Source organism: Microcaecilia unicolor, chromosome 3, assembly GCF_901765095.1.
Source record: "Microcaecilia unicolor chromosome 3, aMicUni1.1, whole genome shotgun sequence".
NCBI classification, from domain to species: domain Eukaryota; kingdom Metazoa; phylum Chordata; class Amphibia; order Gymnophiona; family Siphonopidae; genus Microcaecilia; species Microcaecilia unicolor.
The window spans coordinates 388,988,785-389,015,830 of record NC_044033.1 but is presented as its reverse complement, the minus strand read 5'-3'; the positions used below and the strand labels follow the sequence as shown (position 1 = coordinate 389,015,830).

Genomic DNA, 27,046 nt, shown 5'->3' with positions numbered 1-27,046 from the left:
CTCCCAGTTTTGTACTCTGGTCTCATTTATATGCGCTCTCTACCTTAAATCCTTTCTTTGCCCAGGTCTTCAATAGTAACAGTGATTCATACAGGCTGTCTGTCCATGCTTGGAATCTGCTCTCTGCTGTGTCCAGCCCCCTTCTGACCTAACTTCCTCCTTCCACAACGGCGGGATACAGCAGGGAGCAGACTCCAAGCTCAGGCAGACAACCGGCCTATGTGAACTGCTGTCACTACCAAAAACCTGGGCAGAGAAAGGATTTAAAATAGGGAGCATTGGACCTGAGGCCAGAGGAGGGGGTTGAGGGAGAAAGTCAGTCATCCCCTGCTACGGTGTCAGAGTTAGAAAAAAAAATGGCAACATCAGGTTCCGTATTACAGTCCGCAGTCCACCATTTAAGTAGACTTGATGATTCATTTATACATGCACCAATAGAACGCGGTTCAAAGTTTTGCCTCCTGTTTACTGTGTACTATCGGTATTCTATAAGTTGCATGCTCAAATTTCAGAGCGTGCAATTGTAAAGGGGGTTTTAGTCCTGGTAGGGGCATGGTTGGGCCAATGGTATGTCAGGCAGTTACGTGTGCAGGTTATAGAATACTTTACACACCAGTCTACACGGCTTGCACCTGAAGTTTGACGCATAAATGCAGACTTGCACTAGTATCCTATATTGGCAGTTACATCAAAATTGCTGTTGTAAAATCTGCACTTAATGTGCATCATCCTGGTGCCTAACTTTAGGCGACCTTCTGAAAATTACTTTCATGGTGCAGACACTCCTTAGAGTAAATGTACATGCGTGAACCATTGTGCATGAATATTCTATTGGGAATGAGTGCACACTATGTGCTAGAGCTGTACCGAATAGCATTTTACTATTCGACCGAATACGAATAATGAAAAATATTATTCGGCTGAAAACAAATACAGAATATGCATAATGGACATTGAGCTTTAACATAAATAATAAAAGAAGCAATGTGAAATCAGAGATCAAGTGTTTTTCTGTAGCACGTAGAGCCCTGTATTATTCGTATTCAAATTTAAATAGCTATTCGGCCAAATTTAAATAATCAGGGCAGTATTTGGGTCAAATCGAATACGAATATTCGGTACAGCCCTACTATGTGCACTTAATGGACACTCATATTAGTGAATGACATTCATTTCAAACAGATGATCCATAGGTACCACTGCTCTGGGACCAGATTAAAGAGGACCAAGGAGAAGGTAAGAGGGGATGCTGTGTGTGCTCATGAAAGAAATCTGATCAGGACAGCAGTCCTAGGAAATAATACTTCTAACCTGCTCTTCCTCTTTGTAGAGCTATCTCCTCTTTCCCTATTTATTCTCCTCCCACAAAAGATTATCTCTCTCTCATCATTGAACTTGCCAGTTATTCCCCTGCACCTCCCCCCCCCCCCCCCCCCCCCCCCCCACACACATACACACTCGCACAGACAGTGATACCCCTTGATTGTCTGTGTTCTTTTCCTCAGCTTATACTGCATAGGATTTCAGAAAGTGAAAATCCATAATGGGCTCACATCATTTTTAAGTCTCATGAGGACTGCACAGGAGTTCGCACACTATAAGCTAAAACTCTCTTAGAGGTTGCTCAGTGCTGGCTGAGGAATAGATGTGGAAGCAATTAGCTGCAATCTTTTTTTGGGGCCAGCCATGATGGCAGCAGTGGCAAGATGAAGATTGAGGAGACAAATCTTATGTGGCCCCCTAAAAATGCAGGACCTTGATGGTTGATGCCTAGTGATGTCCATGGCTACATTGAGCTGTTGCTATAACCCAGCATGGCAGGTTTTATTCATCATATGCTATTACATAATTAGATTTCTCACCTTTTTCAAATAGATTCAAAAATTATATTTGCAGCAAATGTGTCAGGAGTTTGGTTAATTCAGCACAAAGCTAATGTCCTTTGCAGCCCTGAAAGTGAAGAGCAGAGAAATTCTTCATTTATTTTACTTGTTGGTACAGTACTGGGCAGAAGAAAACCATACTACAGCAATGAGGTTTTGAAGAGATGGTCTTGCTTCCTAGTTAGGAATCAGTTTAGTTGACTAGGATTTGGCATAGATATTTAGGAGAGAGGGGAAAGGGTTAAATCTGTTTTTTTCATTTTTATTCAGAGCAATACTAAGTCTTTTTATTTTTAACAGGTAAGTGATCCTGCAATGAGATCTTCAGGCCTTTACTGCAACCAGCTTTCCTCTACTGATATTCTGAAAACAGAAGCAGAAGGAGCCCAGGTCAGTTACAAATATGTAATCAGTAACAAAAGGTTAAAATGTGAGGGAAATCGAACATGAGCCCTTTCTTTTCCCCAAAGCTATTATCTTGTATCTAAAAAATGCTGCTGCTTTCTTATGCATAAAGGGGGTAATTCTATAGAGGTTGCCTAAAGTTAGATGCTAGAATGCTGAGTGCTGAGCATGATTTCTATATGAGTGTAATTGCCATTATAGAATACTAGCACAAGTCTACATTTTAGTCATGAGCACTTACACCATGTCAAAGGCTGGTGCCTAACTGCTGTCAGTTACAAATGTAACTGACAGTATTCTGTAACCTTAACGTATAATTGCTGGGCACACCCCTGACCCGCTACACCCCTCCCATGTCCACCTCCTCTTAACACTAAAGGAATTATGTGCTAAGGTTATAGAATTTACAACTAAGGGCAGATATGCACATAACTGCAAATTAGAGCCAATTCCAATTATTGTTTAACACCAATTAAGCACCTAAGTTATCAATTATATAATGTGCCTGTCATTATTCTATAACCCGCGCACACAAGATTATAGAATTGGGGGGAAAATGCAAGCCTGTGTACGTTGCAGTGTGGAAAACTTTCTTTTAAAAAAAATGGTTTCTCCCATTCTGTATCTATAACGGAACTTCTGAAAATAGTCCACTGTGTGTACACATCATATTGCTTCTTGTATGACGTATTATGAGAGTACTGTGGGAATGTTTGATTGTTGCTAAAATTCTCATTTTTATTTTTACCAAAGTTTTAAGGAGGAGAGTTCCACAAATATTTAATAGTGCATGTTTATCACTGTACGACAGTGGTTCTCAACCCAGCCCTTGGGACACAATCATCCAGTCAGATTTTTCAGGTATCAAAAATGAATATATATAAGAGAGATTGTATGCAGTGCCTCCATTGGGTGCAAATCTATCTTGGGTAAATACATTGTGGATATTGGAAAACTTGATAGACTAGGTGTATCCTGAGGGCTGAGAGCCCCTTTCCATACAAATTTTCTTTCAGGTTACAGGACTGCATGAGTCTAATGGTCTCTCCCCTACAATGCATGACTGACCTGGGGTTGAGGCAGCAGAGTGCCATAATTGAACAGCATTTTGTACTGTACAGCAGCAGCACCCTTTTAGCAGAGGACAAAGGAAGAGAAGCTTGGCTTCCCCCTCCCCATAAATCTCCTTGGTCCTCTTTCCCCTGTGGGCAGGAGGAGGCAAATGAAGGTTTTGTTGTGAAACCTGATTAAGGCTTGTGCACTGTAGCTAATAGTCTCATTAGCAAAAGTAGGGAACTGCTTCACACAACACTTGGGGGGGAGGGAGAGAAAAGCAAGAGAGAGACATAGCAAGAAAAAGAGAATGGTGGGAGAGAATAAAAGATTTTAAAATTGGCACAGACGTGGGAGGTACATTTTTACAGAGGTGTAGGGGGTAGGATAAGTTGGAGAAATTGTAGGAGAAAGAGTGAAAAGAAACTATGGAAATAGAGAAAAAGTATGGAAAGAGAAACAGAAAGGAGGTGTGTGTGGGGGGTCTTGATTCCAGCATTTAAACTGATCACAAGAATTACACAAACTGGGCAGGTGGCACCTAAGCACTCTCATGCCACACCATACATGACATGACGGATATCGACACTCACCAAGTTGTCAGAGAAAAGAGTGGAATTTATTATGACCGCAGCATTTTACAACTTAATAAATGCAAACACATTCACAGTATTGATCAAATTCATTCAAGTATACATTTTACAGTAATAAGCAATTACCTATATGCATCAAGTTTCTAACCAGAGCATTTAGGGCATGTGGCCTAGCCTTTTGAGTCACATAGCTCGTTTGGTCCGCCTGGGGCATATGCCGCTGACTTGTCCAGGCGCCAACATCACAGCTTTTGATCAGGAGATTGCCGTAAAAGCATAATCCTTTTCTCAACCGTTGACACTCTTTCTTGCAGCCTTCAGCCTCCCCATTCTGTCCAAATCTGAGGTAGGTCCTGCTGATCGGTTGTTATTCTGGCCATGGGCCCCCCCTCCATGCAAGAGGGGGGATCTGTAGCATACTGCTGTGTACTCTATCAGGCTAGGACCTACTGCCATAGACCGAGACAGCGACACCTCGCTTGTCTTGGTCTCCCCACGAACTAGGTCCTAGCTGCGGCCATGACACTGGTGAGGTCACTATAATGAAAGGTAAATCCTCAGGTAATCATTGGGTGCTCTCCCTCTATAGCCATAGACGTAAGATGACTTCCCATAATGGGGTAGATTGAATACACGTGAGTTACTATCCATTGTCCCTGCCTTTGCGGTTGCCTTTGATTGGTAGATTATCACCTTCTCTGTGGTCCTGCCTATCTTCCAATCCTAGAACACAATGTGGAATGGCTTGGGTAGCCACCTGACTGGTTGGATCCACCTTATGGGTTACTGTTGCATCATATTGATTCCCTGTGACCCTTGCATTGCATACCTGACCGCCTACTGTTTCTCTTGTATTGCATAACTGACTGCCAACATGTTATGCCACTAACTAGTAGACATTCTTGCTCTCTGTCCTTGAATACTTTCACAGCTAGCCTACATCCTGTTATGTAGTGTGGGGCTGCCATGGTTGCTAGGAAGTAGTGCACGTGCATTCCATATGTGATATGTAGCATGAAGCCAAAAGTGCTGGTTGGAATTGAGGCTTGCGCATTTTCTTTACCTAAGTTGGTGTGAGTCTGCCAGCACTGCTATGTAGTTTTTATGTGCGATATGTAAGAATAGCCGAAATTGGTAAGCAGCCTGTCCTGTGCATGGTGTTGCAGCGGTGTACCTTCTTATGCCAATGTGATATCTGGAAAAAGGACTAAATTAGTGCATGTTCAGCTGTAGTGATTATATAGAAAAAAGGTTGCAGGCTGCACCGACTGCTAATGCATTGTACTTTAAGAAGAAGCCTAGGCAGAGTTGTAGTAAGCATACTGGCCACCTACTCTGTCCTCTAGGCCGTGCTTTTTCCAGCGCAGTGGATATATGTGAAGGCTGCAAGCAGAGTGCTATTGGGGCAGTGTAAATTCCCATAAAGGTAGATCGGACAACTGTCTGTCCACAGTCAATTACATGCATAAGTACATTGAGATGTGGTGACCACAACTGCACACAATATTCGAAGTGTGATCACACCATGGATCGATACAAAGGCATTATAACATCCTCATTTTGTCATTCCATTCCTTTCCTAATAATACCTAACATTCTGTTTGCTTTTTTAGCCGCCACCGCCCACTGAGCAGATGGTTTCAACATATCAACGATGACGCCTAGATCCTTTTCCTGGTCAGTGACTCCTAATGTGGAACCTTAACAGTGCACAGGTGCATTTTTGTAGATATGCAACCTGCCAGGCCCATGTGTCTTGCAGGTGCATTAGGTATACATAAGCAATCTAATCTGATTTTTTTTTTCTTGGCTGTGTATAAGAGATTTAAGAGTTGAATAGCTATAGAAGCAGTGATGCTTCGGGTTCCACTAACATATCAGAATTCAGAAGCGACCAAAGGACCTTACATCATCGGATCCAAAGAACTGCATCTGATTAGCAAAGGTTATCCCTGTTCGCTTTCAAAGACTGGCATTTGTAACGCTGTACAGCGGAAATTGGGTCTATGTTTACCCAGTTGGACACAAATATGGTCATATATGATATATCGTCTCAGCTTATTGGACAGGTGAGTTAAATGGCAAGAGGTCTATAGCAACCTAAAACCACAACCTGACGAAGTCCCAAGGTAGCATGCTATTCGGTGCCATAGAATAAGGAGCGATGCACCTCCAAGAGCAGGTGATGTAAAAGAATCCTGCCATACCAACCCAAAAGGTGATGTGAGCCTGTAATCTGAAGGTGAAGCGGTGTGCCTGTAAGCCAAAGGCTATCAAAGCAGTGTGCCTGTCAGCAGGAGGCAATCGAAGAGATGGGCCTGTCAGCAGGAGGCAATCGAAGCGGTGTGCCTGTCAGGAACTTGCCAACCCACAGCAATAAAGGCCCATAGCATATCGGAAAAGACCTGCAAGTCCTAGGTTATCTAGATGGTACCTTCAGGTGCCGTATGTCTATAGGCAATCTGTGTTCTAAGGCTGCTGAAGCCGTAATTATTCAACGACTGTTAATCTCTAAATTGGACCTGCTGGCCAGCGGCAATTGAAGGGGCGAGCATTCTGATACAACTGATGTGTAATACAATTGCCAGGCCGAGGCTGTTGCAGCAGCGAACCTACAAGTACTGTTAATCTGTATGAGAACCCACCCATTGCAGCTATTGCGGCACTGCAAATCAAATGTGGGTGTTGGGTAATGAAGCTGAACTTGTTGGGAGCAAACAGGATATACAAAACTCATGGTCCCAGTGGCTATTGACTCCGCACACCCTCTTGTGTCGTAGCTGAGCAGAACCTGCCAGACCACGTTTCTGAGAATGTGTACATTCATGTACTAATAAGATAAGCAGTGCGCTTTTAAGTTCTATTACTCTGTGTGTATGTGCTGCCAGTCCATGGCTGCATAAGTAACACGGTATCTTGAGATAACGTAAATGTGTATATACTGTTGCATTTATGACATGATACTCGCAGCCTCAAAAGCTATGGGAATGCATCCCATTCTGATGCAGTTTCCGTCAGGAGCATAGCTAAGTGGGGCCACAGGGACCTGCCCCCCCCCCCCCCCCCAAAAAAAAAAAAATTTCTCTGGGTCCCTGATTTTGCTGGTGCCCCCACCAGCTGAAGCCTTTTACTGCACTGGTCTCGGGCGCCACCACGTTTCCTGCCCTGCTCTGTCTTCTGCTCACGTCCGGCACGCTCCTTTTAGTGAAACTGAGAGCATCCACTTTTTGCCCCCTCCAAAATATGCCCCCCTCCCACCACGAGGTGTGGCTACGCCCCTGGTCTGCATAATAACTACTATCGACACGGTATAGTTTCACTTGCAGTTAGTCTGCATATTCGCCCTCATGCATCTGTGCTTGCTATGTCAAGACTGTATGTAAAACCCCAAAAGAGAGTTCCGTATTGTCATGTCTTTCTTTGATTTCTTACATGCTGTTGCACTGTGGCAAACACTGAGGTTGATGTTTGGGGACCCCCATAGCTGGCACTGCTCACCGTAACCCGAGGCATGACATCCACAATCTTGTACCAGTCACCATGGTGGGATATATTGGATCTGTCAGCTGCTGGCATTTATCCATAGAAAGTTTACCTGAGTGCCTCTACTGAGCAATCGCCCAGCGAAAACATATTTGTGTTAAGATTCATTTTTGACCACACTCACTTGTAATGTGTTGTCGTGCTGAGGTGAACATAAGTACATGATAGTAGTCCAACTTCCTGTTTCCAAACTAAGTAATTCTAGGTCAAAATTGACCGGCAGGAACTGTATTGTATAGACCTTCTATCCTAACCACGCATGACTAATTGGCAAAGTGTTGTGCGAGCAACCTTTGCAGCGAATCCAGGTCAGAAGGACAAGTTGATAGCCATAGTGTAAAATAGCCAACTACCTGTGTGAAGTAACAGGAGATTTGAATAGCTATTCCTCAATTTCTTATCGGTTTGATGGTGCATGCCTAGACGTAGGCCTGTTTCTAAATTAATCAGTAAAGTCACCTCAAGGTAAATGCATAGTGCAAAGCATACCAATGTAATGTATCCCTGAGGTAGACCATGAGCATGTTTGTTCCCCTTACTATTAAGTCTGTATAAAAGCTGGGGGGGGGGGGGGGGGGGTTGTGTTCGACCTTAAAGAAAGTGATTCACTGCATATTGGATAATTTTCTTTCCCAAAACTATAGCTACCATTTATGGCCCACAGGTAGCCTTAAGAGCGAAACTTATAACCTTGAGCATACGCAGGTACTAACATGAGCGCAGGTAAACTGACTAATTCAGCCCACTGTGGAAAAGGCCTCCAACCATGGGCGCACAGTGGCCGACAGGACATGTGGTCATTAGATAGGAAATGCCCCACACAAGATAGCTGCAAAGTACACGTTCAGGATGGCCGCCAATAGTGTGGTGGAACTCAATACCAAAAATCACAAGAAGCATCACGAACTATCTTCAGTTCCGAAAAGCACTGAAAACATAACTTTTTAACACCTTTTTTAAAAAATCCTACAACAAATCAACTTAGCAATCAATGTCCAACCTGAGTAATAATCACAACCATTATAAGTCCAAACCTAAATATAAACTGCACTTGTGAACCATCACTATAACTCACAACTCAACTTGTAAATGTAAACAAATACTGTAACTACAAACCAGAATGATTATCAGCCACTTTGAACCGAAACTTGTTTTTGGATAACAGTGGGATACAATAATGCATAAATACAATGGAAATAATTAAATATAGTGAAGAATAGAAATTGCCACACTCGAAAATAGCCGTTACCTGATAATACAAGGCAGCAGCCACAACAGCAAGTGCCACAAACCAAATGGCTGCCTTGTATGAATGCAGGATGGCCGCTGGGGATTACTATGGAAAAGTGAGTGCCACGCACAAGATGGCGTCGAATACAATGTGACCACCAGAGAACACATGACACCCGACAAGACAGCTGCAGAGCTTGCACGAATAACATGGGGTGATGAAACAAGCACCTAATAGCCCTGCACGTCAAAAGGCTGCATGAGGCTTCTGTATTGCGGGCGACCTTAAACTCGCACATGAGGAGCATTTCCCACTCAGTGACTCCCCGATCTCTCCATCATTGTGCAATGAACTTAGTCTCTTAACGACATTGCTACAGTGTACAGTACCTCCCACCTGTGGATACCACCTACAGGGACCCCACCGATGTGAAAAAGCTTCATAAGGGACTTACTAGCAGATTCCTAGATTCCACGGACCAATTGCACAGGTGGCTGCACCGGGATCCTAATATGACGCCAACCATGTGGTCATCCGATGGCGCTGATCATGCGGTCACTATATGGCACATGTTACCCAGCATATCAATCTTTCCTGCCATAACGTTTGCCTGAAGCACGGAGCTTTCTTACCATGCTATGAGCCACACAGGCTGAAGGTCTCAACCAGTATGCCAGCTCTCCCACCTTTGATGGGACGACCTAGCTGGATTGCAGCGTGCCGATGCCAGTGAACGGAAGGGGACTGCAGCCGCAAAAGTGGGTGTTATGATGGCTCCCATGCATAGGTCTCAACAAGGTCTCTGCTGTGCCACCATGTTCCCACCACCCGGGGAAGACCTGCACTGTCCCTACATGAGGTGCGCTGAATACAGCTGCCAAATCCTTGTTGTCAACAAGCCCTCGCATGCATCCCCTATCCGTCCTTGCCCCACACTCCCATCATGCAGTTACTCCCCAAGCGTGAGCAGAAGTTGCTCATCTGTGCGCTCCCCTCGTCCCGCGGGAAATTAAGCAACCCCAAGCTTGCTGGGATCCGAGGCTGCAAGCAGCCATCATGTTGCACAGCCGGCACTGTAGCCTGCTGTGCAGTGCCCTGCATTCAACCAATAAAAAAAACCCATTTACTAACCGGAGTCTGTGCGTATTTCCACGGGAGACAGCAAGCTTCATAGCGATCAGAAAATGACTGACACATTGTTCGAGGGAAGCTGTAAGAGGAAAGAGACCTCGTAGTATTTGTTTATTTATTTATTTATTTGTTTGTTTGTTGCATTTGTATCCCACATTTTCCCACCTATTTGCAGGCTCAATGTGGCTTACATAGTACCGGAATGGCATTTGATGTTTCCGGTGTGAACAAATACATTGTGCTGTAGTGGTAGGAAGAAGTTTATATGTCAAAGCCATAGACTAGTCCTGATGGGAAGAGTATTGTTGTGAACCTGCGTGCTTTGTTTTTCATGTGTAGCCAAGGTCGGTCTTTTAGGTTGGTTCGGGATGGTATGCCTTTTTGAGCAGGGTGGTTTTTAGCATGTTCCAGAAGTTTAGGTGATTGTATATCGTTTTCACTGCCTTTGATAGTATGGATGAGGCAGCATGAGCTGTTGGAGCAGCAGATAAAATAGCTATTGCAGCTTTGCAATCGCTGCCCTTATTGCCTCCAGAGGCCACCTCCTTTTTATGCCCTCCTGTCCCTCCTCTCTGGCTATGTCTCCTCCTCTCCCCCCCCCCCCACCTTTCCTACCTTCCCTTCCCTATTGTTAAATTGCCTTACTATGCCTTCCCTTAGCTTCTCCATCCCCTTCCCCCAAAGCCCACCTCCTATGGACGTGCTGAGCTGCCGCCCATTTGTGACTGCCTAAGCGTTTGGGTCACTTGCCTGTCTCACAAGTATGTTAATCCTGCAGAGCTTCAAGCTCATTTTCAAAAGGGAACCTTGTACTGTGTGTCCTTTCAAAATGTGCTGGCCACAGGTATTGAACTCCCATTTGCAGCCTAAGCGTATGCCACAAAAGTATGCATGGAGCTTTGAAACAGAAATCAGTGCACGATCTATTCATCTCCCAACTTTCCTCTGCCATAACCCCATCCTTTAAACCAGTGAGTAAAAATACAGTACCTAGTCTGTGAATGTTGTAGGTACATTCACCCTGATATGTACCTGTGTAAACAATTTTGAAAGTTGCCCCCTTGAATCCTGAATTTAACCATGAATGTGTTATTCCATTCAAAATATTTTTCGAAATAAATCTAGGCCATATAAAGGCAACTTTTGTAAAAATTGAAAGCCAGCTTTCATTAGGAGGGAATAAAAACTGAACATATATACAGAGGCATGAATTTAGCAACAAAGATGCTTGTTTTCAAAAGAGAAAACCATCTCAAAAGCAGCAGATAGACGTTTTTGTGAGAAAAATGTCTTAAGTCAAAATTTTCGAAACTCAGAATTGGTACGTTTTACTCCACAATTCATCTTAATCGCAAGGGGCCGTGTTTTGGGCAGGACTTTGGCGAGCTTAAAATCTGGGATGTTTTTCAGTGATAATGGAACAGAAAAAAGGTCCAGGGCAAAAAAAGTATTTTTTTTCGTAGACCTATTTGTCTAAGTCAGAAAAAGGTGCTCTAACTGACCAGCTGACCACTGAAGGGATTAAGATGTCCCCTCTTAAGCCTTCAGTGGTCACTGACTCCTTCCCCCCCCCCCCCCCCCCCTCCAAAGATGTGACAGTGAAAGTAGATACTAGGCTGTAACAGCTTCAGATATTATGGCCAGTGACGTACCAAGGTGGGGGCGGTCTGACCCGGGTGCACGCCGCTGGGGGGTGCTGCGCGCACCTGTTGGCTCCGAGTCCGCTCGTTCCCTCCCTGCTGTTCCCTCTGCGCGGAACAGGTTACTTCCTGTTCCGGGGCAGAGGGAGCAGCAGGGAAGGAACGAGCGGACTCGGAGCTAACAGGCGAGCGGCACCCCCCCAGCAGGTAAAAATGCACCCGGGGGGGGCGCACTGCACCTGGAGGGGGGGGCGCATTGGCGATCCGCCCCAGGTGTCAGCCAGGCTAGGAATGCCACTGATTATGGCCATTCCTAAGAAACCAGTAAGCAAATGAATGGAGTAGCCTAGTGGTCAGTGCAGTGGACAGTTAACAATAGGACCCAGGTTCAATTCCCACTTAAACTCTTTAATTTCAATATAAATATGTGAGTTCTTGTGGAACATAAAGAATACCTTTGTACCTAAATATGTAAGTTACCTGCAAGCCTGAGGGCTGTTGTATTGGTATACCTTTAGGTACAGTAAGGTTTTTCTGTTCCTGGAGGGCTCACCATACAATAGGAAGTGGTTTAAGTGGGATTTGTACCTGGGTCCATTTATGTGAAGTCCACTGCACTGACCACTAGGCTGTACTGCTGGGATGTCTGTGTAGCCAGTTTACTAGGAATGCTGCCAGACAGATGTCCTTATGGCTTTTATTGCTATGATTTTCCGTGGGATATGTTTTTCAAAATGGTACTTACAGATGTGTTGAGCATGAAAACGTCTAACTCAAAGCCATAATCGAACAAGAAATTTAGATGTTTTTCTGATTCAATTATGGCTGTGAGGTAGTAGACGTTTTTTGAGATGTTTTCAGCAAAACGTCTCAATTTGGATTTAAACGTGATATCGAAAATGCCCTTAAAAAATTCAGTGTATCAAGTCACCTAGGACTAAATTCTATATATGGCGCCAAAAAAAAATCGGCACTGAAAACAAAACCGCTCAGCGCTATCCTATAAACTGCACTTAGTTAGGCATGATTTATAGAATAGTGCTTATGCCCAGGAACCGCAACATTTAGGTGCAGCCATTTACACCAGTGGAAACACGGTGCAAATGCTCGTGCCTAAATTAGGCACGGATACCACCTTATTCTATAATTATGTGTGTAACCGAAAGGAACGCCGTTGATCTGCGCATGAATCCTCCCTTTTCCACAGCCCCTTTTTACACCCATGTAAACTTTAGGCATGGATCCTCACCTAAATTTACACAAGTACACTTTAATTCTAATTAGTGCCAATAATTGCTTGTTAAAAAGCCAATTAGTGCTAATTAGCTCGTTATATAATTAAAGTGCATGTGCAAATTGGGCATGCACTCAAATTTGCATGCACAATTTTTAGCACTTCCTATAGAATTAGGCCACTAATGTATAAGATAGCTGCACAGGTTAAGTTATGTATATTAAAAGTTCTGAATGATTAACATATGTATAAAACGTTATCAATTTTCATAGCCCTCTGCACTCATGACAGATGAAGAGTGACAGGTTCCTTCTTGAAATCCTTATAGGTTAAGGAAAAAAAAGGGGAAAGAGTGACTTGGTTAGTGTCAAATGGGGATGATGGATATACTGAAACCAAACTGTTTGCATGTGTTCCCTGAACTATATTTTGGCAGTAAGTTTGGTCAAGCCTAGCACCCAAATACCAAAGCAGTACAGTTTATTGAAACTCACTCTTGCAAATAATCGAAGCACATGTTGCTGTTATAAACCTTTGGTGGGTGAAGTTGTAGCTAATTGTAAAGCTTAGTAGATCCTTTCTGGAGTAGAATCAGATGTAAAGGTGATCACAAGTGTGTGTACACCAGGGGTCCCAAAACCTTTTGGACCAAGGCCCACATGGGACTTTTCAGATCACTGACGGGGCTGGGAAATTTGCTGAGTGAGAGGAGGATGGAGTCTTCTACTAACCCCAAAATGTAATAAGTACCTCCTTATACTTTTTGACCTGAAGCCATTGTCAACAGGACACAAGTCTCCTAAGTTTAGAATCAGAAATGGCCTTGTACCAGAAACTTATTCAATGTTCATCAAAGGTTGATAATGTTCTGTGGCTTTTAAAAGTAAGTTTAAATATTAGAGTTATAACCCTATTCATTAAGGGCTTATGAGTGCTGATCTTTGGGAGAAAAAAAACAAGATTTGAGGTATGAGAAGAAAATAATTTAGTGGCAGTTGGAGGGAGGTTGTTAGTCTGTATGTAAATAAACATTTTTATGATATTGCTCATTCAGTTAGTATTTACTAAGATGAGATAGATGAGTGCCATAAATAATTGCAGATGTTGGGCAACCTTTCTTTCCTCACCTTAAAGCTGTGGGAAAAGGAACTTGAGGGAAAATTAAGGATTATGAAATCTGACATATTACAGCCCTTTACTTGTGCACTAACAATTTACTGTTACATTTTAACATAGCCTGACATATTGTAATTATTTAGGTTAAAAATAAAATTTGCAAACATTAAAATATCATTTTTTTCTCTAAGGACAAGCAGGATTCTATCTTCTCACAAGTGGATGACACTGATTCGCGTCGCCCAGTCCGGCTTTTGCCATAGTATAAAAAAAAAAAAAAGAGCGCTTTCTGGAGTGCGAGCCGCACTCCACCACACATGCGCGAGTGCCTTCCCGCCCGTCGCACGAACGCGGTCTCCTTAGTTCTCTTTTTTTTTCAGTGTGAGGAGATGGTGTGGGTTTTTTTTTTTGCACTCTCCTTACTCACCCAGTCTTTTTGAGAGCTGTTAGTGCCTTTCGGTATTTTTTCTGCTTCCTTGTGCCTCTTTTTCTTGGGCCTTACAAACTCATCCTTTATTTTTTCTTTAGTTTTATTTTGCCAGGTTTTAGTTTTCTTTCAGTTTTCTTTAATTTCCTTGGATCTTTTGGAGAGTGTCTCCTGGGTCTTGCTGGATTCCAGGAAAGATTCCACTAAGAAGTGTTAATGTTTTAAACGGTGGAGGTTTGCCATCTGGTATGAGAGCAAGGTCCTAGATCCCCTTACTTGCTCTACACAGGCCGTGCTTGAATACCTTCTACACTTGTCTGAGGACCAGCTCCGTAAGGGTTCACCTTAGTTCAGTTAGTGCTTATCAACGTGTAGAAGGCAAGTTGTTTGCTTCATGAGAGATTTGTTTTTGTCAAAGCCCTCTGTCAAACCTCCACCAGTGTCATCGGATCTCAGTGTCATCATTCTCACCTTTTGAGGCACTGAATTCTTGCCATTTGAAGTACTTGACCTGGCTGTTTCTTCAGCTCATAGGGTCAGTGATCTTCAGGCCTTAGTAGTGGATGCACCTTATACTGTTTCATCACAACAGAGTAGTCCTTCACACGCACCCTAAGTTCCTGCCAAAGGTGGTGTTGGCGTTCCATCTGATCCAGTCATTTGTCTTGCCAATATTCGTTCCCCGACCTCATACCCATCCTGGCAAAAACATCTTGCACACCTTGAATTACAAGAAAGCATTGGCCTATTACATGGAGCGGAAAAGGCCCCACAGATGGTCCGCCCAGATTTTTGTTTCTTTTGATCCCAATAGGATGGGGGTCGCCATCGGGAAACGCATCATCTCAGTTTGGCTTGCAAATTGCATTTCCTTCACTTAATGCCCTGGCTGTGCTGACTTTGGAGGGTCATGTCATGGCTCAGAACGTCAAGAGCCATGACTGCGTCGGTAGCCCACTTGAGGTCAGCCTCCATTGAAGAAATTTGCAAGGCAGCAGCGTGGTCTTCAGTCCACACATTCACATCTCGCTACTGCCTAGAGCAGGATACCCGACACAACAGTCTGTTTGGGCAGTCAGTGTTGCAGAATATGTTTGGGGTCTAGAATTCAACTCCACCCTCCTAGGCCCGTTCTATTCTGTTCTTGGCTGCACTGTCATTCAGATTGTATATAGTTTCAGGTTAATCTATGTTATGACCTCGCCTTTGCGAGGCCTAATTGACCAATATTTGTTGTTTTGGCTGAGCCTGGATGCTAGGGATTCCCCACTTTTGAGAAGATAGAAGCCTGTTTGTCCTCAGAGAAAGCGAAGCTATTTACCTCTAGCAGGTATTTTCCAAGGACAGCAGGCTTCACATTCTCACAATCCTGCCCACCTCCCCTTGCAGTTGTCTCCTTGGTAATTTTTACTTTATTTTTTGGTTTAGTATTAAACTGAGGAGGATCGCGTTTGCACAACTGATGGGAAGGCATTCGTGGATGCGTGGTGGAGTGTGGCTTGTGCTCCACAAAGCGCACTCTTTTTTTTTTTTTTTTTTACTATGGCAAAAGCCAGACCGGATGACGCAGATCGGTGTCATCCACTTGTGAGAATATGAAGCCTGTTGTCCTCAGAGAATACCTGCTACAGGTAAGTATCTTCGCGAGTGAAAAAATAGTTCATCTAAATAGGTCAGTCCTTTTGTGACCATACTGAGAAATAAAATGTCAAAGAAGAGTCTTCGGTATACAGCTTCAAGTTAAATATTTGTCCTGACCTGTGAGGGTTAATAATTCCTACACAGTGCAAGTTTTAGAAACTACAAAGAAATTAAAGTGTGTAGGTGTGTGTGTATGTGGGGGGGGGGGGGTTCAAACTGAAATCCACACATGTTCTTTATCTCCCTTACCTTTACCACAGCCCCAAATCTGCCCTTTTTTCCCTATGAATGAAAATATGAGCTGTCTAATAATGTATACTTTTGCTAAAGAGGGGAAGGTCATTTTTAGCATGAGGAATTAAACATGCTGTACCAAATGAATCAGCCTTTAAGAATTAGATCCCCACATATCCAGGATTAATAGTTAGAAACTCCAGAAGTTTTGGTCTGTAAGATAAAGGATGGGCAGAGATCACATTAACAGGACAATTTGTTTATTCAGGTTAGTGCAACAGGAAAATCAGTGTGTGCACTTTATCCTGTGAGCAGTTGAGATGTTCAGAGGAAGTTGTTATTGCTGATTTCTAGTTGTTAAGATGCACTGTACGCCTCTCATTCTCTTTCAGGGAGAGAAAACTAACAACTTATAGCAGCAGCTTCAGAGAGCATTTTCCATCTCACAGATAGGCTGCAGAGAATACCTTCTCCTGCTTCCACCCACCCTACCCCTCTACCCACCCACCCCTAGAGTGACATGTCTTATATAACCTCCCTATCAACCCACTCATTACTTTACCTCACCCATTTCTATTCTTCTATCACCTTCTCCCACTACTCCAACCAGCGTTACACCTAATCACACTGACCACCCTTCAACATCTTCTGTCCTTCTGTGACTGTTCTCTTGTGCTTGACTGCTTAAATATTTTAAATTTAAATGCTTTACTTTTTGTCTATTAGATTGTAAGCTCTTTGAGCAGGGACTGTCTTTCTTCTGTGTTTGTACAGCGCTGCGTACACTTTGTAGCGCTCTAGAAATGTTAAATAGTAGTAGTAGCATTCTGTACATCACTATACTGCACAGCAGTGTTTTATCAGCTTTGGTTAAGGTCTGTAGCTGAGCCATTGAATTATCATATTGTATGAAAAACAAGACAGACTAGTTTGTTCATAGTTTTTAGATTTTATTGGGAATCTGAACTTATGTAGTGCATTTTAATGCAAACAGAATTCCAATACTGTTTACAGGACTTAATAGTGAGGAAAATATAGTAATCTCAAGATGAGATACCCTGGTGACTGGTTTTTGATAGCTGAGTGGCATAAAAACTTCTAGAAAGTGAGATGAGTAGAGAGAACACTATTCTTATCCTATCACACCGAAGTAAACAGTAGCCTTGGGCAGATCATGACTTGTCTAGGCCACACAGACATTTGAGGTAGAGCAATTTGAACCATACATCCTAGGAATTCACCTGACACACAGTTGCCTGATCAAACTATTTTATCACCCATCTTTCTGCAATTTTTTTGTTAAATTTATATTACATTCCTAATTATAGAATATCTGAATATCTAATAGAAATTCAGTTATAAGAAATATAGATAATAAAAGAGGAAACTAAGGATGGGCAAAATTGACTCTGATATACTCTCTCTTTTCAGCTGTCATCCGTGGAGCAATGGTGACATCTTGTGACGACTGTGTAGATTCCAGGTCCATATTGCCTGTGGATTTAATTTTTTCCTTTGAATTCTCTTTTAAATGGACAATAAATCAGAGTCAATGTTTCCCATTCTTAAAACTGGAGAAGTGTATACAACCATTTTTGATTTGCACTGATTTTATTTTGTGATGAGACTCATAACTCTCCAGCAGATCCAGACTGGAAAACTTGTTCACCACTGCTATTTTCTGGTTCCTGGAATTGTGCTACAGTGAACAACTATGAGAAGAAAATAAACTTTCAGAGAGCCGTTAACTGTGAGGATCTTGCTAATGCAACATTAGAAATTTTGCTAATTACAGATTTTAATGGTAGGCTCTTTAGGTCTCAAAGAAGATTAAAAACAAGTGTGAGATTCCTGTTTGCTCTGAAACTGGCCTGAGTGTAAAATTAAATAAATAAATTTTTAAAACCAAAGAAAAATTAAGAGATTTGACTTTAGAAAATGAGAATATGTGTTCTAGCACAAGGTTGTAAGCATATAGTTTGAAGATCACAGCAACATTGTAGGTAATGGGTATTGCATTTGATATACCACCTTTCTGTGGTACAACATATTATATGTAGGTTCTTTCTCCATCCCTAGTGGGCTTACAGTCTAGGTCTTTTGTATCTGGGGCAACGGTGGGTTAAGTGACTTGCCCAGGGTCACAAGGAGCTGCAGGTACCAACACATTGAGAAAAGTTACAGGGAAAGAAGTCCTTTTTTCCTTGACATTTTTATATTTGTATTGAATTAGTAGTAGTACCCCAGTAGATATCTTCCTTGTTCATTCCTGAGATCTGCCATCTCACTTCCAGCATTGCCTTTAGCTGATAAGTGGTGCAGCAGCAACACCTTTTATTCTTTCTACTGACAAGACAGAGGAGGCAAGATGTTGGATCCGAGAAGCTGATGAAGGTGATCATCCCTAATCCAAATTTAAAGCTTTGCAGCTGGGTTCCTGGACTCTTCCTTTGAGTATCCTCAAGTAGTGTTAGCATTGGTTTCACTTTAAACTTGCCTGTTAAATGTTTGTTTTTGGTTATGTCAGGCCCCTTTTTATTTCTAACCACCCACTGCAAAGTCTTAGTTTTGTTGTACCCTAAATGTAAGTAGAGTATAATCCACTTGCACATTATATGAGCTCTTTAGTGATGGCAATCCCATGAGGGTTTTTTAAATATTTTATTTTCTGATGAGATGCTTGTTTATTGTCTTTGTTTTGTTAAATTGTTAGAACCCATACATTTTTTTGTATTTATTGTGTACATAATTTGGTTGGAGAAATACATGTCATTACTCCCAAGTATAGAACAACAAGCAAAATGAATACTGAAAAGCCTGAAGCCTCATTGGAACACAGACCCCACAGTCTAATCCAGAAAGATCGCGGGTAGCAAAAGCCACTGACAAGGCTATTAAAGAACTGTATTCTTAAAACAGTTAAAATCACATTCTTCCAAGAGACATGTAGAGCAGTTGGGGTTGCAGTCTATATTGACTGTTCTCTTAACTCCCTTTTATTTTCTAATAATAAAAAGTTGCACTCTGAATCCAGGAGTATCCTATAATGGATTGAACAGGTCACAAGTGTATTAAACGTTGTTTTTTTTTAATTAACTTCCTTGCATGTGGAAAACAAATTTGAATTTCCCCTATGGAAGAAGGAATTTTTCATATTGCTACAGTGACATCTAATGGCTGGATTTATGGTCCATGTTTGCAGTGTTCCAGAAGGAGCCTTGGTTCATGGCCTTGAACCAAGGACTGTTGCTTCAAAGCCTGAGCTGAGTGAATTGGTAGAGTAGTTCGGAAAGAAGGCTTATGACACTAGAGCTCAAGGGGATCTTTTACAAAGCAATGGTAGAAATCAGCTGGTGGTAGACGCAGAAACGCCCATAGGAATAGTGGCGTTTACCACCAGCTGATTTCTGTGAGCTAAAAACGCTGCTGTGGTTTAGTAAAAGACCCCCCCCCCCCCCCCCCCAAGAGAGGTAAATTTAGTGGAAGCTCAAAGACACAGGAGGAAACTACCAAGCCAAAATAAAAAATAAAAAAAATAGAACACACACAAAGCAGAAGCATTCACAATCCAGGTAAACATCCAAAGTATTTTTTGTAAAATTGTGAATTAAATGAGAATATAATTGAAATTAATACAGCTTTCAAACCACTAAACCAACAAAAGCTCTGGCACATAAAATAATATAGACTAATAATAAAATATGACTAGGATAAAAACTATAGTAATTAAACCCAGGCCGACCCACTCATGCCAAAACCATGATTCTAAAATATGTTAAATAAGCATAGACATTATTTTTTTAAACTCTTTGAATAGTCAGGTTTTCAACTTTTTCTACATACTCTGAAATAAGAAAACTAAAATTTGGTATCTAGTTGGCAACAGATGTCCCCCATATAATATGCTGTATACTATTTTGAAATTAATAAGGAGTTGTCTCATTTTTGGGTATCCTTGAATACATGATATCCTGATTGGTATGTGAGGAAGAAATGTCTTATTACAGACCTTGGCTATACATTATTTGTATACTGGTCTAAGTTACAGGGTGTGCAGCAAGCTAGTCCAGGTGCAGAGTGAATGTATAGTCAATCACCACATGTATTAAAGGCTTGTGAGAAGAACCAGGGTTTTACCTGCTTCCTGAAGTAGAGGTAGTCTTGAGTTAGATGTAGCCCCTCTGGGAGTAAGTTCGAGAGTGGGGCTACTCCTGAGAAGGTTCGTTGGCGGGTTTCACATCATATAGTTTCTTTTGATGAGGGTACAGATAATGATACTTCTTGAGAGCAACGGATGTTTCAAAGGTGTTTAGAGGACTAAATTATTCTTTAAGTACTCTTGAAAATCAAACGTAGAGTTTTAACTTTAGCCCTGTATGATACTGGTAGCCAGTGTAGTTTTTGCAGGAAGAGTGTGATGTCAGGCTGATAGAAGACTGCAAGCGGCATGACCACATCCCATCACTATTTCAAGAGGTATTCTTGATGTAACAGTAAATTTGATCAGTTTGTCCTATCAAATCTCTTTAATGTTTATAATTTAATTCCATCCACTTTAGGACACAGTTTTATTATTTCCCGGTAGCCTTTGTGTAAAAACAAAACAAAAAAACACTATAAAGCCTATTGCTTCAAAAAACATTGTTGCTCAGTCTTTATCTCATTTCAATCTTCCCCATTTTTGTTAAAGGCTGATGCTAGGGATTCTCACATGTGAGAACAATGATTTTCTGTTTGTTCTCATAGAAGGCAAAGTTGCTTACCTGTAAGAGGTATTCTCCGAGTACAAGCAGGCCAGTTATATTCGGGAGACTGATGGAGCCCGATGTAGACACTGACCAGTGAGAAGATCGTAGAAGTTTTTAGCAGCATCTTACCGTGATTGCGCTGGTGCCTTCCCACCCGATGCGTTTTGTTCTTCTCACTGTGTGTATTTCTTCTTCTTTGCAGTGCCTTCCTGTGCAGGTATTTTTGCTTTCTTTTTATTTTATCCTACTTTATTCCCTTTTATAATAATTTTAGTTTTTTCGGCTTTTAAAGTTTCCTTTATTTTTCGCAAATTGCTAGGCTTGCTTAGGTCGCAGCACCGACCTCAATTTTAACACTGACCCTTTTTTAGGCTCACAATTGAGGAATTTAATTTGGCCATGATTCTTTTGTCATTGTCAAAGAGGACCCCCAGTGGCTTCAAACAGTCCATCTAAGTCAGTATCCAGTTTCCAACCATGGCCAGTCCAGGTCACAAGTATCTGGCAGAAACCCAAAAGCAACAACATTCCATGCTTCCAGTCCTAGGGCAAGCAGTGGCTTCCCCATCGCTATCTCAATAGCAGACTTGTCAAAACCTTTTTTTAAACCCAGATATGCTAACCACTGTTACCACATCCTCTGTCAATGAGTTTGAGAGCTTAACTATTTGTTGAATGAAAAAATATTTCCTCCTATTTGTTTTAAAAGTATTTCCATGTAACTTCATTGAGTGTCCCCTAGTCTTTGTACTTTTGGAAAGAGTAAAACATTGTTTCATTTTTGCCTGTTCTACACCTCTTAGGATTTTTTAGACCTCAATCATATCTCCCCTCAGCCATCTCTTTTCCAAGTTGAAGAGTCCTAACCTCTTTAGCCTTTTCTCATATGAGAGGAGTTCCATCCCCTTTCTCATTTTGGTCGCTCTTCTTTGAACCTTTTCTAACTCCACTATATCTTTTTTGAGATACAGCGACCAGAATTGAATGCAATACTCAAGGTGAGGTCACACCATGGAGCGATACTAAGCTTGTAGTATTATTGGTCTTATTTACCATCCCTTTCCTAATAATTCCTAGCATCCTGTTTGCTTTTTTGGCCGCCGCCACCACACACTAGTTAGAAGATTTCAGCATATTGTCTGCAATGACATCTAACATAGTAAGTGACGGCAGATAAATACCTGAATGGTCCATCCAGTCTTCCCAAGTGACATTCATTCTCCATTCTATAATTAAATCAACAATAAACATGATATTATATACGTGATCATGTCTTTCTTTGTTGTTTCTGGGACATAGACCGTAGAAGTACACCCGGCTCTGTCCTTATGTTCCAACTACTGGAGTTGCTATCAAAGCCTATCCGAATCTGTCTTGTCATTTGCGGGACACAGACCGTAAAAGTCTGCCCCGGCACTGTCCTCATGTTCCAAATTATTGGAGTTTCCATCGATGCACTCTCCAGTCCATCCTAAACCGGATTGCTATATGCGACACTCAAGACAGTACAAGCCAGCCCAGCACCAGCCTTAGTTGATACAGCCAGAGTTGCCATCTAAGCACCAATTGATATGCAAACACATATGCAACCTATTAAGTTTTGTTTTTTATACCATTCATTTACTAATTAGAGATCCTCTATGTTCATCCCATGCTATTTTGAATTCTGCCAGAGCTTTTTTCTCCACTACCTCCCTTGGATGGCATTCCAGGCATCAACCACTCTCTCCATGAAAAATAATTTTCTGACATTGCTCCTAAGTCTACCACCCTGCAACTTCAATTCATGTCCTCTAGTTTTACCTAGATCTTTTTCTTGGGTGCTGATTCCCAAAGTGGACCCTAGCATCAGATAACTATGATTATTATTCTTCCCAATGTGCATCACTTTGCATTTGTTAACATTAAATTTCATCTGCTATTTGTATGCCCGGTCTTCCTGAAATTCTACACAGTCTGTATGTGTTTTAGCAACATTGAATAATTTTGAGTCATCTGCAAATTTCATTGCCTCACTTGTCGTTCTGGTTTCCAGATCATTTATAAATATGTTAAATAGCACTGGTCCCAGGAAAGATCCCTGTGGCTCTCCACTATTCACCCTTCTTCATTGAGAAAAATGGGCATTTAACCCTCTGTTGTTTTCCAATAACCAATTCCTGATTCAAAACAGAACATTGCCTCCTCCCACGATTTTTTAATTTTCTCAGGAGTCTCTCATGAGGAACTTTGCCAAAAACTTTCTGAAAATCTAGATACATTACATCAACTGGCTCACCTTTTTCAACATGTTTATTCACGCCTTCAAAGAACTGAAGCAAATTGTTGAAGCAAGACTTCCCTTGGCTGAATCCATGCTGACTCTGTCTTTATAATAGTTTCCACTATTTTGCCCAGCATTCATGTCAGGCTTACCGGTCTGTAATTTGCTGAATTACTCCTGGAACCCTTTTTAAAAATTGGTGTTATATTAGTCACCCTCCAGTCGTCAGATACTATGGGTGATTTTAATGACAGTTTACAGATCACTAACAGCAGATCAGCAATTTCTTGTTTTCTCTGTTTAAAAATGCAGCTGAGGACACAGAAGGCGCATCAGGTCCAACAGGAGAGACTTTTTGGCTCCTCAAAGGCAAATCCATCAACATCAGTTTAGTCAAGGAGATGGTTTCAACCATCACATTTAAGTTGGAGACGGAGGAGGAGCCCAGGGCAGAGATGTTAACTGTTCTGGACTGAGTTTCCCCCCTAAGGAAGGGGTCACAGAACCATTGCCCACTATCCTTAAAGATGCATTAACGAAGAACTGGGAATCTCCCCTCTCAGTGCAGGTCACACCAAAGAAGGTGAATACACAGTATCGTATCTAGAAAGCTCCTGTATTCAAGAGGGCCCAGCTGCCTCACTGCTCTTTGGTTGTCAAATCTGCCCTCAGACAAGCTAGGAGTTCCGGGACTCGTGCCTCGGCCCCACCAGGTAAAGAGACTCAGACATTAGACTCGTTTGGGAGGAAGACTTTTCAGGCTTCGTTGCTTATTGCCCACATCCAGTCCTACCATCCTTTACTTGAAAACTTGAAATCTATGGTACACAGTACATTGCCTTGCAGATTCTCTCCCTCAGGAGAAGGCTGCAGAGCTTTACCAGCTTGCCAAAAAGCAGCTGGCATGCAGGAAGTATCTGGCTAGGGGTGCTTTCGATTCATTTGATATTGTATCCAAATTCTCTGCTATTGATGTAGGGATGTGCAGACTCTCATGGCTGCATGTCTGTGACTTGGAACCAGTAGTTCAGGATAGGTTGGCAGACATACCTTGCTGATGAGGCAGTCTTTTGGGAGTCAAGGTGGAGGAGGCCGCTGACCTTATCAAAAACATACTAATACCATCCAGTCTCCGTGTCGGCAGCTGAAGCCTCCTCTTCTAGGAGGTTTACGAGTGGACCTAGTCAACAATCCTGCTACTCTCAAAGGTGTAGGTGTCCACTGCCTTCCCACTCTGCCCAGAACCCCCAGGACCAAGATTTTTCACCAAGTCAGTACCGACCACAGAAGTCCCAGCAAACTCCCCAGTCAAAGCAGTACAAGCAAACATCCCGGAAGGCCTACTGGTAGGGGGGAGGCTGAGTTTTTTCCATCAAAGGTGGCCCCTTATATTTATTTATTTATTTATTTATTACATTTGTAGCCCGCGCTTTCACACTAAAGCAGATTCAATGCGGCTTACATAGTAATTGGGATTACATAATATTGATAGAGAAAATATAAGTGAAGTGTAGTAGAATAATAAGAGAGATTGGTAGATAGGGAGAGGTAAGGGTGAAGGGAGTAGGAGAGGTATAAGCATGGGGTAGGTGATTGGTGGGTTCTTCCAATAGTTCATCTCCAGTTACGCAGTGCATTGGTGTCAGAGACCACCAAATTGCCCACCAAGAGTATCTTCCATGCTCTCAGCACAAGCAGGTACTTGTAGAGCAAATCCCTGCCCTTCTGCAGATCAATGCAGTCGATCCTATGCCACCAGGGGAAGAAAGGAAGGGATTCTATTCCAGGTACTTTCTTGTGCCCAAGAAAACGAGAGGATTTCGTCTTATCCTAGACCTAAGAACCCTGAACAAATTCTTGGTCAAAAAAAAGTTCAGGATGATTTCCCTGGGCACCCTTCTCCCCATGATTGAGGAAAGAGATTGGCTATGCTCCCTGGACTTATAGGGTGCCTATACCCACATTTTAATACTTCCCAGTCATAGGAAGTGTCTCAGATTTCAAATAGGGAAACACCACTACCAGTATTGTGTTCTGCCATTTAGCCTCATATCAGCTCCCAGGGTGTTCGCCCAGTGTCTAGTGATAGTAGCAGCATATTTATCTGGATGATTGGCTGGTCAAGAGCACATCGCAGGCGGTAGTGACAGTGTCAATGCACTTAACTGTTTGAGTATTAGAGTTGCTAGGTTTTGTGATAAATTACCCTATGTCCCACCTACTCTTGGTTCAGCAATTGGAGCACAGAGGAGCCCTGCTATATACATTGCAGTCTCGGGCTTTCCTTCCTCAACCGAGAGCAGAGACCTTGATAACTCTTGCCTTGCAGTTCTGAAGCAGCAAGCAGGTCACAGCTCGGTAAATATTGAGATTAATGGGCCACATATTCTTGACAGTGCATGTCACTCCCATGGCACGTCTCCATTTGAGAGAGGCCCAGTGGACTGGAAAGTTGTGTTTATGGTGGCAGTCACTTCAGCTTAAGGAGTCAGTGACCTTCAGGCCCTAGTACCGGATCCACCTTATACTTAGTTTCATCACAGTAAAGTAGTTCTTCACACACACCCTAAGTTCCTTCCTAAGGTAGTATCGTAGTTCCATCTTAATCAGTCAATCGTTCTACCAGCGTTTTTCCCCAAACCACATTCCCATCCTGGGAAATGCGTACTACATACCTTGGATTGCAAGAAAGCTTTATCCTTCTATCTGGAGCAGAAATCCATAGACAGTCCACCCAGCTTTTTCTTTTGACCCAGACCAGATTACAGTAGCTATTGTCAAACCACAATTTCTAATTGGCTAGCAGATTGCATCTCCTTTACTTATGCCCAGACTAGACTGACTCTAGAAGGTCATGTCAGAGCCTTGGTGACATCAGTAGCCCACTTGAGGTCAGCCTCCATAGAGGAGATCTGCAAAGCTGCGACATGGTCTTCTGTCCACACATTCACATCTTATTACTGTTTTGAATAGGATACCCAAAATTACAGCCAGTTTGGTCAGACAGTTCTGCAGAATTTGTTCGGTATCTAGAATTGAACTCCACCCCACTAGGCTCGGTTTTATTATGTTCCAGGCTGCACCTCCACAAATAGAATGTGCATAGTTTTCAGGATGGTCAACTTCAAGGCCTCAACGTTTCACGTCCCTGTTCTAGTGTCGTTTTCAGTGAGCCTGGTAGGAATTCACAACTGTGAGAAAAAAACTGGCCTGCTTGCCCTAGGAGAAAGCAAAGTTACTCACCTGTAGCAGGTGTTCTTCAAGCACAGCAGGCCAAGTATTCTCACAAACCCTCCCACCTCCCCTTGGAGCTAAATTCTTTAGCTAAATTAAATGACTGAGGGGCCAGTTTGTTGGGCGGAAGGGGCCAGCACATTCACGGTGGGATGCTGCTAGAAACTTATACAAACTTCTCGCTAGTCAGCGTGTGCACCAAACTGCATCTGATGATGTCCCACCCAACTGTGAGAATACTTGGCTTGCTGTCCTCAGAGAACACCTGCTACAGGTGAGTAACTTCGCTTTCTCTGAGTACAGAAATCTTTACTCTCAAAACATGCCCACCTCTCCTAGAAGTTGGGTTCTCCTAAAAATTATGGTCTTATTTATTGGTTTGAATTTAGATCACACCTTTTCAGTAGTAGCTCAAGATTTATTATATTTATATACAGATGTGATTTTCCTATCCCCTGGGGGGCTTGAAATCTAAATTTATAATCTGAGGCAATGGAGGGTTAAGTATCCTACCCAAGGTTACTAGGAGCATCAGTGGAATTTGAACTCTAATTTCCCTGGTTCTCAATCAGCCATTCTTCTACTTTGTGACATGGAGGTGGTCTCTCATGGTAATGCACACGTGGGAAGTCCCATGCATATGAGGTGCACTACTTTAGAAAGTTCTGTA

The 27,046-nt window shown here is 42.4% G+C and overlaps 1 protein-coding gene across 5 annotated transcripts in view; it reads left to right on the top strand.

The window, feature by feature from the left end:
- Positions 1-27,046, top strand: part of NCOA1 (nuclear receptor coactivator 1) — a 660,387-nt gene that overhangs the window by 612,736 nt on the left and 20,605 nt on the right. For 4 of the 5 annotated variants that reach the window (XM_030198687.1, XM_030198689.1, XM_030198688.1 and 1 more), the window contains one exon: positions 2,184-2,273. In XM_030198687.1, the coding sequence (XP_030054547.1) occupies positions 2,184-2,273 (90 nt within the window). Of the gene's footprint in view, positions 1-2,183; positions 2,274-17,562; positions 18,030-27,046 lie in introns of those variants that run through there. The other variant, XM_030198690.1, reaches the window with a different exon arrangement.